Genomic DNA, 17797 nt, shown 5'->3' with positions numbered 1-17797 from the left:
TGGTCTAATGAAAAATCATTTTTAAACTGATGGCGCCACCTACTGACCTCCAAACAACATGCTTCATGAAGCTTCGTCGGCACTCGTTTTGAGTTAATGGCTACAGTATTAAAAAGTGTTTTATTTGAGGTTGCCGATTGTAAGAGAAGAAGAAATCAATCCTACTACTAACGCCATCTGTGGATGTTTTATTTCGCACCGGTCGACGCTAACGACAAAAGAGTGATGACAAAACTGAGACAAATGAACTACAAACGTTGTCACCCTTTATTTGTGTATCTTTTCACCTCATTTTTAATTGAGTTCGCCCGTCTCGGTCACGAACCGCCGCTGATAAATACGACGGCGGTTCGTGACCGCGGCTTCTCGCGACTGCTGTTTACGGCATTAGCGTCGAAAGCCCAAACACCTCGTTTTTCATTTAGTAACCATTAATAAGTCCGACCTTTTCGCTCCGACTACTAACTGCTCCTGCTATTATCTAGATGGTGCGATAATTACGGCGAGAAACAAACGACACGGAGGTTGGACGCGGCGGCTTTTTGTTTGCATACAAGTCGGTCACAGGTTGTGTTTATTCTCGTGGTTTGAACTATCTTTGTTACAAAAACTTGAATACAAAATAATTAAAAAGCACTTAATGAATAACAGTATATGTCAACTATTGGAAAGTCGGGGAATAAACATTTGACGAAGTCTAAAAATATTCAGGTATTGCTTTTCTATTCCTTGATGACTTTGATGTCTTTTTCCGCGTCACTCTCTCCCCCGCTGACCTCTCCGTTCTCCCGCCTCTCTTCCGCCATCCCCTCTTTTGTTTTGCCGTCCTCCTGGTTACCGTTGCTACACTCGTCCCTCTCGTCGGCCTCGTTATCCGACTCGTTCTTCTCCGGCTCGTTTCCTTTCTCTTCCTCCCCCGTGTCTACATCATTAACTTCGCCGCCGCCGCCGCTCTCGCCGTCAAACGCTTGCTTCTGTTGCTCGGCACTTTTGTCTTGATCATCCCTTTCTAGCCCCTCGTCTTCCCTTTCTTCAGCCTCCTCTCTAACCTCCTCCTTCACTTCTCCTTTAACCGACTCCTTCTCTTCGAGCACGGATGCTTCTTCTTCCTTTTCATCACTCGGCTGTTCCTCGTCCTCCTTTGCCGCTTCTTCGGTTTCATTATTCGTCTCGTCATTTTGCTCCTTTTTGTCATCCGAAGTGACTTCTTCTTCTATGGTGACTTCGGCTGAGGCCTCCTCCTCCTTCTCCTCATCCTCCTCTTCCTCCTCCTCTTCATCCTCCACAGGCTTCTCACCAGTTTCCTCAGAGGGATTATCGTCAGATGCAGGTTTCTGTGACACAATTAAAGGAATAGATTTGTAGATCAGAGCGAAAAAAAAAACACAAACACCCACAAATGAAACGTATTTAATCCAAATATCTTGTTACTTTACTTGAATATTGAGCCTTTAGATTACATTCAAAGCCGATAGAATTCCCTAGGACAGACTATAACATGGCATGACTTCTTGAATATTGTAATATATATATGTAATACACGTTTCTATTAGGTGTGTGTATTGGCAAGAATCTAGCAGTACGTGTCACAATGCAGGGACAACGATACGATAAATTGTGATATATATACAATGATATATATACAAAGGAACATTTAATTAAATGTTTATGGATCCACTTATTTAAATAAAATTAATATTCAAACAAAAATAATAACTTTTTCAGCATTTAATTTTGTGCAACACACATCAATAGGAATGTGTATGGACAAGAATCTGTCGATACGATACAGGGGCAAAGATGCGATATATGGTGATACCGTAGGAACACGGATATATGTGTAGTATTGTCCAGTACTTGACTCTGGTGTTGCAATTTTACAGACCACATGACTCTTGACGAAGTCGTAACTGCTTTAATTTGTTTTGAAACCAAAATATGTCCAAACATCAGCTTCAAAAGCTTCGTGAGTCACTGTATCCTCTCGTCCTTAGTTTAATTGCAACAGAAAAAGGAACGACGTGAATACTTGTAAATATTCAAGCCGAAAATGAAAGAAACAAATGTATATATACACATTTATATATATATATATATATATATATAGATAGGTATATGTTTTATTTTATTTTACATGTACTGTCAAACACTTATTTGGTATCGTGGAAAAGAATATTGCGATGTTTTCTAACACTAGTTTCTTAATATTATACTCAATTCATTAATTTAGTTAAGTAGTAGTTGTAGTACCAGATTTATTCATAAGAAAAATTATAAAATTGAAAAAAACAACAACTAATATCACAATTTCTAGATTATTTGTTTGTAATAGTAGCAAATAATGCAGTAATAGATCATTTAAAAGTAGAATCATTTTAAACTTAATTTATATAATTAACAGATTTAGTGAATTTATCCAACGTTGAGTTGGGACGCAGCAGCTCTAATCTTAGTATCTCATAGGTGACTGAGGTTCTCACCCAAGTTATATGAATACTTATTATATTATATTACTACATTTTTTTTGTTTTGTTTAGAACGCATCCACAACCGGAACCGGATGCAAAGGAAATTTAAAAGTAGACAAACAGGAAACGTGTCAATCTCAGGGTGAAACTTGGCTCTTCATGAGTTTTAGAAATTTGTCTCAACATTCACCAAAATCTAGATGACCTTTTTTTGCAGGTTGACACATCGCGACAAGTTGTTGAAAAGGATTATTTCGGATTATCAAGACGGGAGGAAACGCAAATGGATGTTGTTGCTTCAATGTGAAAAAATAATTTGACTTGAGGTGAAAAGTACTTAGTAGTACTGATGGTCTGATGAAGCTTCATGAAGCAGTGTCATTATTTTCAGAGCCACTAGATGGCGTCTCTGCACACTTTTATTTTGTTTTGAACAACTGTTCTTATGAAACATCACATCATTTTTAAAATGATGGCGCCACCTACTGACGTGTAAACATCATGAAACTGTTTCACGAAGCTTCATCAGCCCTTCACTCCTTTTTTTTACGTATTTTTTTTAAGTTTTAAGCCTCAAACAGTAAAATATTTCTATTATTTCCAACTAATTTAGGGGTTAGTTTGGTTTGTGTTTTGACAATTATTGGCCAATTACTGTTTTTAAAATGTCACCTCATTGCAAAAAAAGGGTTTTGACTCCCTAGTCTGGAGTCCTGACTCCACCACTGATAATAAAATAGTTAACTTAGCTTTTTTCTTTGTAAAATTGGCAATACTCATGATTCAAAAGCCAAAACATGTCTAAGGATATCTGCTCTCATCATGTGTGTGTGTGTATATATATATATATATATATATATATATATATATATATATATATATGAGAAGCAGATGGAGTGCAGAAATGCTCCTCCCATGATGCAACACTAATAGACTCAGGGACCCATTCATTCCTCGCGCTATTAGACTTTATAATTCTGAGTTTGGCTTTGCTTTGTGCTGGAAAAACAATTTCCCGAAGGAGACCTTCAGAGGGATCAATAAAGTTTATCCATCCATCCATCCATCCATCTATCTATCCATCTATCCATCTATCCATCTATCTATCTATCTATCTATCTATCTATCTATCTATCTATCTATCCATCTATCCATCTATCCATCTATCCATCTATCCATCCATCCATCTATCTATCCATCTATCTATCCATCTATCCATCCATCTATCCATCTATCCATCTATCTATCCATCCATCCATCCATCTATCTATCTATCCATCTATCCATCTATCCATCCATCTATCCATCTATCCATCCATCTATCCATCTATCCATCTATCCATCCATCTATCCATCTATCCATCTATCCATCTATCCATCCATATATCCATATATCCATCTATCTACTGTATCATAGAAGCCTTTAAATATATATATTTTGTAAATGAACAAAAAAAAACATACCTGGTCGTCTGGTTCGTCTGGTTCGTCTGGTTCATCGTCTTGGACGGACTTCTCCGTCTTCTCCTCGTCAACCTTCAACTGTGGCTCGTCTAAAGGAACACATGGAGAAAAATCACATGAGGAATCAAAAATCAATTTTCTTTCACCGTCATCCTGCAGGAAGGAATTCAGAAAAAGTTCAAACTCTCTCTCGTCAGAGACGCCAAATATTCAAAGCAGTCGTTTTAACATCAACGGGGGAAAAAAAAAGTACAACAAAAAAAAAAAATAAAAAGGCACTTTGAAAAGAAGCTTAGAATCTTTGAGTCGCTGGCTGGAATTCAAAAGGACATAATTTTGTTTATCCTCTCCTCCAGCGACGTGTCCTTGAGCAAGGCTTAATAGCTCTTGGCGACATCATATGGCAGCTTTCACCCATTTGGGTATTATTAAACTGTAAATATTACACCCCCTTTATTCCCATCTCACAAGTTTAATGACCTCATATTGTTTAAAAATGCAAATGACCGATTGCAGAATCTCTAAAATACTTTTTTTTTTGGGGTGGGGGGAGGATTTAAATGCGTTAAATAATTTTGTTCATCCCTCATTAAGAAAGTTGTTTATTACGTGATTAAGGAGGTGAATATGGAGAAGGTGGCACAAGACTGACACCTCGTGGCGAAGAGATGGAAATGCATCAAGAGAGAAATAAATGCCAAAAGAAAGCAACATTTAAAAATACTTTAAATGCGTTAATTATGTCTTAATGTAACGCTTTATTCGAAGATAAATGTTCTGCAAGTATCTCTCAATTTTTTAATCATGATAAGAACAGAATGATATTTATAATAAAAAAAGTAAATAGCTGCTTAAAGAATCCACTAAAGTAGTTTTGAAGGTTATATAAAAACGCTAGAGGATTTCTACACATCACTTTTTCGCTGTTCATCAGCCAGGTAAGTAAAGAAAAAAAAAAAAAAGTCTGTAGCCCTGACTCCACCACCGCATAGAGGCAAATCCTTCCATTTTTCTTAAATATCGATGATAAATTTAGCTTATTTGGTAGCACAGAGGGATGGAGAAAGTAGAATGTGTTCAGATTATCTAACTAAACTTTCTTAGGTTTCCTAAGGCACTCTGGTTTCCTCTCATGGTGCAAAGAAAAAGGGTTAATTGACTGTTAATTGTGTGTAGGTTTTAAGAGGTTGTTGGGTCCTTCGATGACCTGTCCGTGTCCTCTACCTAACTAGCTGGGACAGCCTCAGGGCCCGTCATGACCTCATTAAAGGACTTAAGTCAATTTATCAATTAATTTAATGAGCATTTAAAGAAAAGTATCTTAAGAGATTACTTTCATTTTCGCTGTCTTGAAAATAACCTTAAAAATCTGTACAAAAACTTTTAAGTCATGATTAATTATTTAAATGTATATATAAGGTTAGAAAAAACTTGAAGAAATAATAATAATATCAAATCTATTGGAAAAATGATCTACAAAATAATAAAGATAGAAACTTATGGAAAGTACATATTAAAATAAAACTCAGTCTATCTTGACACTTTTCATACAAATGATTTTTGTTGTTTCAAAACCACAACTTCTTTTATGTTTAATCAATATATCTTGGCTCGATAGATAATGCCTGTGACACAGCTTTGCCACATCAAGAAGGGTAATATTTTTACACGTATAATAATGTAGATTTCCAGGATTTTATTTAATCCAAATTAAATTGATTTATTGATTGATATACATTTATTATTCTCACATTTTTATTTGTTTCAATAGTATATCACGACACACATCTTAAAAACAATAAATAATAACCATTATAAAAAAAAGCATTATAAAAATAAGTAAAACAACAATAATACATTAAAAATAATAAATAATAATATTAAATAAAACATTATAAATAATATATTAACAACAATAAATATTTATAATGTTAGCATCTTTTAGACAAATAATCTAACTGAACTTAACTCTTTTGGAGTTATTTAGTTTAAACATTTATTTATTATTCATCCTCTGTCATTGCAATGTTTTCATTCCTATTTAAGTCATTGAATTTTTTTTCCCTCAGATCCTTTCTCCCAGCACGTTTTTTTATGACCATTTTACAAATGGTATGTCTGTAATTAAAGTCTTAAATATTAATCAAAATGATGTTTAATAGTGATGTGCTGATGAAGCTTCATGAAGCAGTGTCATGAAGATCGATTTCTATCCTCTGGTCCGTGTTCAGGAACCATCAGTAGATTCTGATCCACAGACCTCAGAGCACGGAGGATCAGGAAAAATGTGAGTTCTTCTACTAGAGCGGGTCAGAATTCTCGCTGCAGAGTTTTGTATGAACAGCAGGTGAGACGTCCTTCTTGTTTAGACACGAAAATAAACTGTAACAATAGTCCAAACGAGGAGACACAAAAGCTTGGATTATAATTATATTATATATATATTATATTAGTATAAAGAGACTTCCAATAACTGTAAAACTGTTGAATTTAATGGTCCATGTTAAATATAACATTTGAAAGTGATACAATTATTAAGTTTTGACACCTATGATCTAAACTCGGTAGAAATTTCAAAAGATAGCTTTTTAAAAAATGCTATGAAGATTAAAGCTAAAGCGCCTGCTGAGGTAAACACTCGGGTCATTATAAGGAAGCTGTGGACGTGACACATCCTGAGCTTTGGGAAGAAGAGTCGGACGCCACACACGTCTTTACCCGGAGCAACCAGCGGGAAGTTTTGTCGGAGCAGAATGAACGAGGGATTTTTTTCAGTTTTCCACATGTGCATCAAAAGACCTCGCAGTAATTAACCCTAAACATCACAAGAGGAATTCAACACGCTCGAATAAACAACATAATTACACACTTTTTTTTTTTTTGGAGAACACTGGCTGAGAGTGAAGTTTCCAATCAGAAAAAAAAAAAAAACAGTTTAATTAATGTCTTTAATACCGGTTTCCTCCACACTCCAGTTACGGGAGAAAAATGACTCGGGCAAAGATTAGAAGAGTTTATGGAGACATTTAATGCATTTCAAATGCAAAACTGATTGAAGTTTAGCTATGGTGGAAGATGAAACGCTATGGTAATAATTGTGGACCTCTTTAGGAATATTTTATGGAAATGTCTGGCAGTCATTAACAGAGTATTGCAGTAAGCAGAGGATGAGCTGCAAACATCTTAACGTGATTTACGGAGCGCTGGCGAAATCCTATATCAAATAAAGATAATATTTACAATCCCCCTCTTCATTATAGATTTGGTTTTCACTCTTGTGTGTAGACAAGTGTACGTCATGTCTTCCTTCTTAATCAGGGGAAAAAAAGAAAAAAGAAAAAAGGTTCTTGGTATGAAAATACAGAAGAATCTCATCCGTCAGGGAGAGATAAAAGTGGCCGTAAAGGGGAATGATTACTCATATAAATGGCTCCCACAGCTATTTGTCTGGAAGGTGATGTTATAAATGGGTGTTTCTGTGTATTAAAAAAAACAACTGAGGACAAGCAACAACTCCATTTGTCACCTTAAAGAATATGCAGATTCACCGAAGGGAATATATTTACGATAAAGTTGATTCAGGAGCTTGTTGTTATTCAAATGTGTGAGAGAAGAACTTTTGAATTTTGAATTATTTTTATTGTTGGATTTTACTTTTCTATTGTCCGTCGTTTTAGTGTTTGTTTTTATCAACGAATAATCTTTTTGACAATTTCCTAAATTTCCTTAAAGCGGAGAAAAAATGTTCATCATTATCAATTTCTCTTGTAATTTTTTGGTTTAATTTTCGAACAGTTGTAAAATTATCTCACCATTATTTTTAATATGCTCTTCAACTATGACTGAGACACTTTAAAAATTTACCATGAAGATAAAATAAAACACACTTTAAGACACTTTAAAAATTTACCATGAAGATAAAATAAAACACAACACAAGTCTTCGAACAAACCAATGACACACCGTTTCTCACACTGGAGGGAGCCAAAAACAATGTTTTTTATTTTACATATTGGTGCTTTAATGAAGAGATGAATACTTTTCCATATCACGATTTAAAAGAAAAAATACTATTGTTCACATCCCAGATGTGAGGATAATATATTCATAACATTTCTTACTTTGATACGAAATATTGACTTGTTTTTTCAGAGATTATCGGACAATCATTTGAATTTGCCTTTTATTCCTACTCTTAAATGCATAATATCGGCGAACATATACCACTCTTTTATTGATTATACATTCATTTAAACACTTTTTTTTATCCATACTGAGATATTTTAATAGGTTCCATAACTTCTTAAAGTATGATTTTATCCCAGTTATGTGCTACAATTATAACATTTTAATAAATAATTCCTTCAAACAGCAGCAGTTCATTGTGATGAAAAAAAAATCATAATTATTCATTGAAGTTTCCGGATGAAAAACAACTTCCTTTTGTTCCATAAATCCACATTCCTTTCAAGTTTGGATCAAACCCTCGGAGAGAACAAACAGAGAGAACACAAGCTCACTGATGTATAATCCTACGAGATATAAACGCACGTTAATCCGATCATCAATTAAAGGTGACGATGAATCGGAGCTGTGGAGGCGAAACCTCGCACGACTCTCTGTCCTCAGACAAACTCCTGAGCTGTGATCGCATGTTCTCTCGACACTATAGCGATGTGTCGCTGCCACGACTACCTGTGAAGCTCGTGTGGAGGTGTGACCTGAGTGTTCTGTTCAGGGAAACAGATCAGTTTGAATAAGAGACGGTAGAAAAACAACAACTAATAATGAATAATAATACAGTTATTTCAAGATAATCCAGACATTAAGTAAGAAAGTAAGTAAGTAATTTTTATTTATATAGCGCTTTTCCAGACCAGGGTCTCAAAGCGCTTAAACAATCAAACAATCAATAAACTATATACTTCAAGATAAAACTGATAACACAACAGGAGTTCCAGACAAGTGCGCCACCTTGTGTCCCAATCTTGGATAAACAATACAAAACAGATCGTTTTACAAATGAGTAAATAGTACAAGTCGGGTTTAAAGTGGAGAAGAAGTGGTAAAAACAGTTAAAATCTCAAGGATCAATCAGCAAGAGGGAGGGTCAGAGGTGAAGAAGAGAGTGCAGCCAGGGTGGAAAGGGAAAAGACGACTCCAGGGGGCAGCGATGAGCTTCTATGTCTGAAGTTTGAAGACACATTTCGGGAGACTAGAATGTTGCACGAAGAAAGTTAGAGATGCGAAGAAAAAGAAGATAATGAGGTGTCAAAAGGACGTGAAAAGGATGGATGTGACTTGCTAAGATGATCAAGAAGATGTCAAAAAGACTTGTTGTGTCAGAAGAAGATAAAAAAAAATGCGATACATCACTGTGGTCAACAACCGCCTCAAATCTAATTCCTTTAAATCGTTCGAGGAGACACCGACTCGTAAACACATCTCTTCGGCTGTGATGGGTTTTATAACTACCGTAATTTCCTGACTATAAGTCGCAGTTTTTTTCATAGTACGACTTATACTCTGGAGCAACTTATGTGTGAAATTACTAACACATTATTACTGGTATATCATTTCACATGTTATTTTCACATAAACCGCTAGAGGGCGCTCTAGGCCTGTGTTGATACTTTCGACGTAGAAGAGGAAGCGCCGCATCTTCTACCTCAGGAGTTAGCGGAGTCGTTTAAAAGTGACACAGAGGATGAAGATTTAATTGGATTTTAGTTATTTGGAGTTACATGGATGGTTTGGTAAACTTCTTAGCATGTTATTTATGCTATAGTTATCTGAATAACTCTTAATATGTTACGTTAACATACCAGGCATGTTCTCAGTTGTGTCATGTAACGTAACGTACAATTATTCAGCCTGTTGTTGCTTCTATTCTATTTTGATTTTAAATTGTCTTTCAAGATGACATGTCTGTTCTTGGTGTTGGATTTTATCAAATAAATTTCCACCAAAAATGCAACTTATATAAGTTTTTTCCTTCTTTATTATGCATTTTATGGCTGGTGTGACTTGTACTCCGGAGCGACTTATAGTCCGGAAAATATGGGACCTGCACTTTGTAATTCAAGACAAGCTGCTACGCTATTAAAAACACAGTATATTCCTCACTTACACCTGCCGTCGTAGTTTTTCTACCTTTTAAACACAATCACGACAGTTAAAAACTCAGAGTTGGATCATATTTGACAGTGTTGAGGTCGCGACCCCCACACACCTCTTCAAGTATTCATAAGGTTTGTTTTAGTGCGTCTGCTTTGTGTTGATCGTCCTCCGGAGTCTCTGCCGTTATGAGACGACTTCCACCCGGAGCTCTGCTCAATAATGAAGGAGCCGAGACTTGCAGAGTGACGTTAAAAAGGTCACGGTTTCCGTGAAATCTTTTAATTATTCAGCTCAGCGTTTTCAGACGCACGAGTGAGTGAGAAGACGGAGGAAAATGGCTCAAAAGAGCTTCCAACAAACAACTATTGCTTTAAAAAAATTCTTCTGTTTAAAGTTTTTAATTGTTAAAATATCAATTATTTTTACCTGAAGATTCATGACATATAAGTAAGTAAGTAAGTAAGTAATATTTATTTATATAGCGCTTTTCCAGACCAGGGTCACAAAGCGCTTAAACAATCAAAACAATACTCAAAAAATTATATACTTTAAAGATCAAGATAAAACTGAGAACAACACAGGAGTTCCAGAAATTCAAGGAAAAGCCTGAACAAATAGAAACGTCTTAAGATGTTTCTTAAAGGAGTCAGTAGATCCATCAAGCGCAAAGAGAGAGAAGATCGTTCCAAAGCTTAGGAGCAACAGCCTGAAAAGATTTCTCTCCTCTGGTCCTGAGCCGTGTGCGTGGAACCATAAGTAGATTCTGATCCTCAGAGCCCGAGCTGGGGTGTAAGTCTGGATCAGATCACTGATGGAAGGTCTGACCATGAATAGATCTGAAAGTAAGAACCAGAATTTTATAGTTGATCCTGAAAGAAACTGGAAGCCAGTGAAGAGTTTTAAGGATCGGAGAATTTCATACGTCGTCTACTGTGCACGTCTTTCCCGAGGATGGTTCGGAGCTCATGTGTCATACTTGTATAAATAAGTATGCAAATTTCACTTGTGTAATCCCCACTAAGAACGCAAATCTTTCCCTAAATCGAGAGTTTCTACAAGGAGTGCATGACAAAAATGCTTGAAGGCTGGAACGGCCGAATGACTTGAATGGCCAAATTCCCGGAATGACCAATTGCCAAAATGCTCAAATGCTGGAATAGGCAAAACTTTCCACTATATCCAAATGGTGAAATGGCAAAATTTCATGAATGACCTCTTGCCCTAATACCCGAGAGCTGGAATGGCCGAATTGCTGAATGACCAAATGCTGAAATTCAGAATGACCGATGTCCAACTGAGTGTCGGAATGTTGGGAAAAGACGGAATTCCGAATGCTGCAATGGCTGAAAGCCCAAATACGAAATCTAAATGCAGATATTTCTGAATGTCTGAATGGCCAAATTACTGCATTAGGAATAAGTGGTTTCCCAAATGCCTAAATTACTAAAGGCCCAAATAGCCTAATGCAGAATGACTGTGAGACGAACTGCCCGAATGTCAGGAAGCCTGGATTCAACGCTAGCAGATTGTGTCTCCCGTTGTTTTCAAGACACAAGAGTCAAATATTGAAAACATAACAAACCCAAGAGCATATCAAGCTAGTCACCCCAACATTATCTCTGGACCAACAACTGTCCATCATGCATGATGACAGTCATCCTCTGAACACTTATCATTGAGCAGATGTAGTGCACGAATGCTCCTCCCATGATGCAACACTAATAGACTCAGGGACTCATTCATTTCTCGTGCTATTAGACTTTATGACTCCGAGTTTGGGGGCAGAAGAAGAGTGAAGGGATGTTGATAGTCTATGTTTGTATCCCTTTAGGTTTTTGTGTCATTTCCTTTGATCTACGCACTTTAAATTTACACTTTATGTCTTTCCACTTTGTTCTTTTTATTTGCACTTTGTTCTTGTTCTTGCTTTGATGAAACTCGCTGTACCTTCCATTGTCTGCTGTGAACTGGGAACCTAATTTCCCTAAGGAGATCTCCAGAGGGATTAATAAAGTAAATCTAATCCAATCTGATTATAGCAGTAAAGCCAGCAGCTATTGTGAAACCAGTAGATTCCAATCAACCACCATCACATTTTCTTTCCTCATCATTAGGGATCTTTAACGCTCAAAGTTGAAACAATACTTTTTAAAGTGCACTACTGATGCCATCCGCCTCCTCATTTACCGCAGATTAAGGTCGCGGCGTGTGTTTCTCCCTGTCAACCCACTGCCTCCGGTGTCGTAGAAATGCTACCTCTGGGAATAAGCCGTGTTAGCATGTGCGTCTATAATGCCTGTCAGCGAGTTTGAAATCACGTCGGAGGGCAGGAGGCACAAAGAAGAGCGGCGTCAAAGAAAGAGGATGAGACATGGCTGGGATCCTTCTTCCTGGAGACATCATGTTCCCGTTTGGTCTCGCATGCCACATTCCTGGCAAAGCAGACTTCCCCACCAATCTGTCGCTGGTGCTCTAATCACTCTTTTTTTTTTTTTTTCATTGCTGCATTAGAGAGAACGATATCTCATGACCCTTTGATGCAGGCTTACTGGATTAAAGAGCAGCGTTGCCGTGCTAATCTGCCACATTAATCTGTTAACAAGTGTTTCGGCTGCGACATACACAGTATGGGTGAGTCTGACACGTTCTCACAAACGTCTGTCATGTCTAATCTGCCCTGATGTTGACTTCTACTTTTACGTGGGAAGAGCGGTGGTTAGAGCTCGTCATTTAGAACGACTCGGGAAATGATGACGATCTAAAGGTTATGAAGCGCCTTCTGTGACTTGAAAATGGCTGAAAGATCGGTGGAAAGAGACTAGGAGGAAGAAGAAACGTATAGATTTGACAATAAAATTGACATTTGAAATATTTTATTACTCTTAACTATTGCGCAAACTGGCCTTAAGTTCAGGGAGGGAGACGGATAGAGTGCAGACATGGTGGAATGATAGGGGGTTAACAGTAAAGAACAGATTTGAGGGCTGCCATGAAATGCACGGATATAATCTTAGTCCTAGGAGCCATTTGCAACCCCCAAATGTCATGTGGTCCAAAACTTCTGTTAACAAATATTCTATTTGTGTCTCGTCTGAGATGTCGACATTAGATTGTTTAAAGTTTTAACTCGACCAAATGTCACTTATCTTTTACTCAACATTATGTCGACTACGGGTTGGAATTATTTTCAGAGAAATCTGTTCCTTTTTAGAGTTATAGACAAAAATGTTTATTTTTCCTCACTTTATCGCTTGTTATTCTTTAAACTTCTCCTACAAACAAGCTTAAAATATAGTCTTGTTTTAGCTTTTCCGGAACAATTTCTTATGTGGACGAGCAGTATGGAGGTATTTGGATGTTTTTAAGTGTCTTTTTTGTCTATATATTGGGTCACCAGAGGTCAATTGTTGTGGAGACTGTTTTTTTTTTCTGACCATTTTTGAGAAGTTTTATTTAAATGTTGTCTTTATTGTGTTATGGAACCAAACTGTGCATTTGTTTCCAACTTTACATTTTATTTCATTTTTAAAATGAGTTCCATCGTAACTATACAAACAAAGCTATACAAATGATAGTATTTGATGTGATCATCATCTATCCATCCATCTATCTATCCATCTATCCATCTATTAATCCATCTATTGATCCATCTATCCATCAATCTATCTACCTATCCATCTATCCATCTGTCCATCCATCTATAATGTTGCTCTGTCAGTTTGAGACTCCTGTACTAAAGGTTTTACCTTTGCATCGTTTTTTTATTTCTTTCCATTTGTGTTGACCTCAATTGAATTCTTGGCAATTTGTTAGTAGATCTTTATTACGGTTTGTTACATTTTTAAGTAAGTAAGCAAGTAAGCAAGCTTTATTTTTACAGCATCTTGTACTAAATTAATAAATACATGTTCATTAAATATCTTAATTTTAAGTAAGAAAAGAAGTGTTAACCCAACTAATATAGTTGATATGGTTAATGTGGTTGACTTTGGACTCTGGCATCGAATGCTGAGTTAGCGACAAGATTTTGAGGTACTTAAGATGACAATTCTGAGGTTTCAAGAAAGTACAAGATCAGAAATAAGTATGTCACTAAGACAGATCATTTGATTAAAGGATGCTTTGGACCCATGGAGAGGAGAAACTGTAGAACTATGTTGAGTGACCCCAGGAAAAATGTGGTGAAAGAGGAAGGTGGATCTGGAATGGTACAGTAAAAAAAAAAAACATGTAACGTCTCTTTAGTCCAAAAATATATTGTCCTTGATCATCGCTTCAAGATAAAAAGGAAGTTACTCGTGTTGCGTTCAGGTGTCCAAGAGGCATAACTTAATAATGAAGTGAAAGTATTGACTTATCCTCGTCGTGTGATTGAGTTCAAGGCAACAATAAATTGCGATTGAAAACCTGGCAAACCGTCGCTAAAACGTTCCCCATTGAACATGTTTTCATCAGCATACTTTTTTTTCATTTTTTTAGCCTGGAAGCAAAACTACCTTTAGAGACAACAATAAGACAAAATGTGACCCATCGTGTGCCATAAATTGGCTGCGGCTACATTGAAAGCAAAAATACCAGCGGATGAAAGGAAACGGCCAACTATTCAGAACATGGCAAAAAAAAAAAGACGACCTTGAAGTTTTTAAAGCTAGCTTTGTGTTTGAAAGACCACAACAATCCCGATATAATATTAAAAAAAAAAAAAAATCAGCCGAAACATTTCAGGGGCGGGGGGGATTGAATAGAGGTTCAAAAAGGTGTGCGGAAAAAAATGCGGCCCTGGATTCTGGAACCATTTTCTAACACAATGATTGGAGTTCTGGATCAGGTGTCCGCGACTACAAGAACATCCATTTCAGACGCGGTGACTTCCTTCTACCTCGGGGGTCATTAAAAGGAGTAGTTCTATTTTTTTTTTTTAGCAGCGTCAATCATGTTTAAAGTAGATAAGATTAGCCAAGAGGCACAAGCGTTCTACGAGAAAGCCTCCCGGGCTTGAAGTCCACTTATTAATCCTCACGTTTCCGTCGCCGACAATCAGCGAAACATGTTTGTCGCTCGGTAAAAAGGAGGCACTCAGTCTCACCTTATCCTCCGTCTGTCTGTCTCTCCATCCAGGCTCTTTTGTTGATTTGTAGAGCAGCAATTTGGTCTCAGCGAGGGGCAAGGCAAGTAAATTCTGCTTTGATGACTCTAAATGGAGAGATTATCCAAATGAAAGGCAATTATCCCAACCTTGCTTCTACCCTTCACTATCTCGCCGCATTCTATTTAATCCTTTCACAACTCGTCATCTCAGGCTATTTATCAGGATCTAACATTTGATTCCAGGGATGCTTTTTTTTTTTTTTTGCTTTTTCTTTCCCTATTTGCACACCAACCTTTTAACCTTTAATTCAATGTTTTTAGCTTCATTCACGCGTGAATACACGGCTTGCATTCCTCCCTGCTTTCACTCATCTTCGCCTCTTTAATGACACCGTTTAACTTTTAATACCGACATTCCAAAAAGCTCCGATCATGTTTTAAGATATTCTTTTTCCAACTTCTTCAATAATATTTTCTATGTTACGAATTACGCCGACTTGTCTCCAGTTTCCGAATCAATCAATAAAACGGCAAATTCACCTACAAGAGCAAACAAATTACACCAAAATGAACCATAAAAACAGTCCCGGTTTTCCAGTAAAAAGAAAGCAACCATTACTATTTTGGGTAGAAAATCCAAGGTGTAAATACAAAATAAATTGAATTTGTTCTACCTTTATCGCTACAAAAACATAACTGGTCGTATCCACACACCTTTTATGTCGGCTACGTCGGTCACAAACACGAAGACGACCATTTTTATCTTTCTTAAAGACATCCATTGAGCGTGTAGCAACAATCCTACTCCATATGTCTGGCCACTAAACCAGGGATCTCAAAGTCAAATATATTCTAATCGTGGCTGGGTTCCAGGGTCTTTTGGTCGTTTTGGTCGTTTGATGCCATTTTCAAAATCTGTTTTATCTCAACAATGTATCAAATCCATACAAATAATGACATTTTAAGTGATTATCTTTATTCTTTAACCATCTGACAATGTTAAAGATGAAATCCTTTTCTCGACCCGCAGTTACAAGAACCCTAACCCTTAGAAGTGTGAGTCTTTAATAACAACTGAACACCACATACTGACGTGGCATGTCGTTTCTTCAGTATCACGTGGATGTCTGATAGATTACAAAAAAACAACAAGAAAAAGTAGTAGATAAAATAAAAACATTACATTTTGTGGAAGAAGTATTTGGTCCTGGACTTCTCTGGGGATAGAGCAAGGGTGTGATATTTTGCCATGGACAACTTGGTACAGGACGGAGGAAATTATATCACCAATTAGACTAAAAACTATAAAACTATATAAAACAAAGTGTTGTTTTTGGAGAACTGAAATTATAATCAAAGACTCCAACGAGATGATCCCATCTAGTGGTGACGGAAGGCAATGAAACTTTGAGTTTTGTACAAAAGTGAAGGAAGGGTTGAGCGAGAGCTATTAGCGCTCAATTAACAAAAAGCAGATTTTTTTCATTTTTGTCTCAAATTCTTGACGAGCCAGAAAAATTCAAGGCACTGAAATAAGAAACAAACACTCTTGAGACGTAAACCCTTAACATTTCTTTCTTTGGAAGGTTTTCCGTACGAATTCCGTGAATAACCTCAATATTTCCTTAAAACAGTTTTTAAATCCATTAGCAACACAGCTTTTATCAATCCAAAAACGATTTCCAATAATCTAAAAATAAAGAAAACCACTTAACGAATGATAAGACAATATTAAACATCATCTTTTTTTTGTCAAACTGGTCAAATTTACAAAGTAAACTTCACCTCTTTAGACCAGATCAAATTATTCTTCCCTCAAGATGTTTTCATTGAGCAATCAGAACCCTTTAGCTCATTTCCTAACTTCCCATCCTTTAATTCCAGTTCATCTTCATCTGCGGATTTTTCAATTATAAGTTGAAGTAAATGTTATATTAGAAGATTAACTTTCTGACAAACCATGATTTAAAACAATGTCTTGACGATGATGTCTTCAGCTCATTCTACTTGGCTTTAACTTCTATAACTTCTGACGCGAGGAAAAACTTGTGAATTAACGAGCGCTTAAAAGCCAGGAAACGACGAGCCACGGAGTCGGTCGCGGGTTCATCCACCTCCGGGGCTATAAGTACAGTTGGTATTTCGCTAATGTGGGCTGAGTGACACGCGCGGGGTTCCGGAAAAAAAAAACCCAACAGTGGCATTTGGGCGGGTTGTGGAGATAAAGCCCCGTGTGTGTCTCGTCGGTTAAAGCCTGATGTCTTTGTTATGTAGCGGGTTCAATTTCATCCCGTGACCTTTGCCGCATGAGTCGTCGCGCCACCTTCCCCTCGCCTGGGCTGTCACTCACCGCCGCGCTCGTTCTAATGAAGCAGAAAAAGTTGCGATAATACGCCAGACGGATCCTCGCCACGGCCAGGCTGACGGACAGCGAGTAACGGGGGCCGACGCACCGACAGATCTGACCCCGCCTCGGAAAAAAGGGAGATCTCAGGGGTCACTCACTCGTCTCCGTCGACACAGAAGCTAACAGCTCTCGGATTCATCTCCGAACGACACCTTCGCTCGCCGCCCTTTTTGTTTTTTTTATCCGATGACACACATCTGAAAGTGCGCTCGCTCTCCTGCCGCCGCTGCCAGTTTTGACAACTTTCTGG

At 37.2% G+C, this 17797-nt stretch overlaps 1 protein-coding gene across 1 annotated transcript in view; it reads right to left on the bottom strand.

Annotated features, from left to right (window-relative positions):
• Nucleotides 1-473: 473 nt before the first annotated feature.
• LOC148062827 (doublecortin domain-containing protein 2-like) overlaps nt 474-17797 on the bottom strand; it is a 29030-nt gene continuing 11706 nt past the window's right edge. The window contains exons 8-9 of the mRNA XM_087812925.1: nt 3933-4021; nt 474-1334 (exon numbers count right to left, since the gene is read on the bottom strand). Coding sequence (XP_087669051.1) covers nt 723-1334; nt 3933-4021 — 701 coding nt within the window. The 3' untranslated portion in view covers nt 474-722. The remainder of the gene's footprint in view (nt 1335-3932; nt 4022-17797) is intronic.

This window comes from Callionymus lyra, chromosome 17 (assembly GCF_982586985.1).
Source record: "Callionymus lyra chromosome 17, fCalLyr1.hap1.1, whole genome shotgun sequence".
Classification (NCBI taxonomy): domain Eukaryota; kingdom Metazoa; phylum Chordata; class Actinopteri; order Syngnathiformes; family Callionymidae; genus Callionymus; species Callionymus lyra.
The sequence above is the reverse complement of the archived record's forward strand: the minus strand, read 5'-3'. Positions and strand labels throughout refer to the sequence as shown.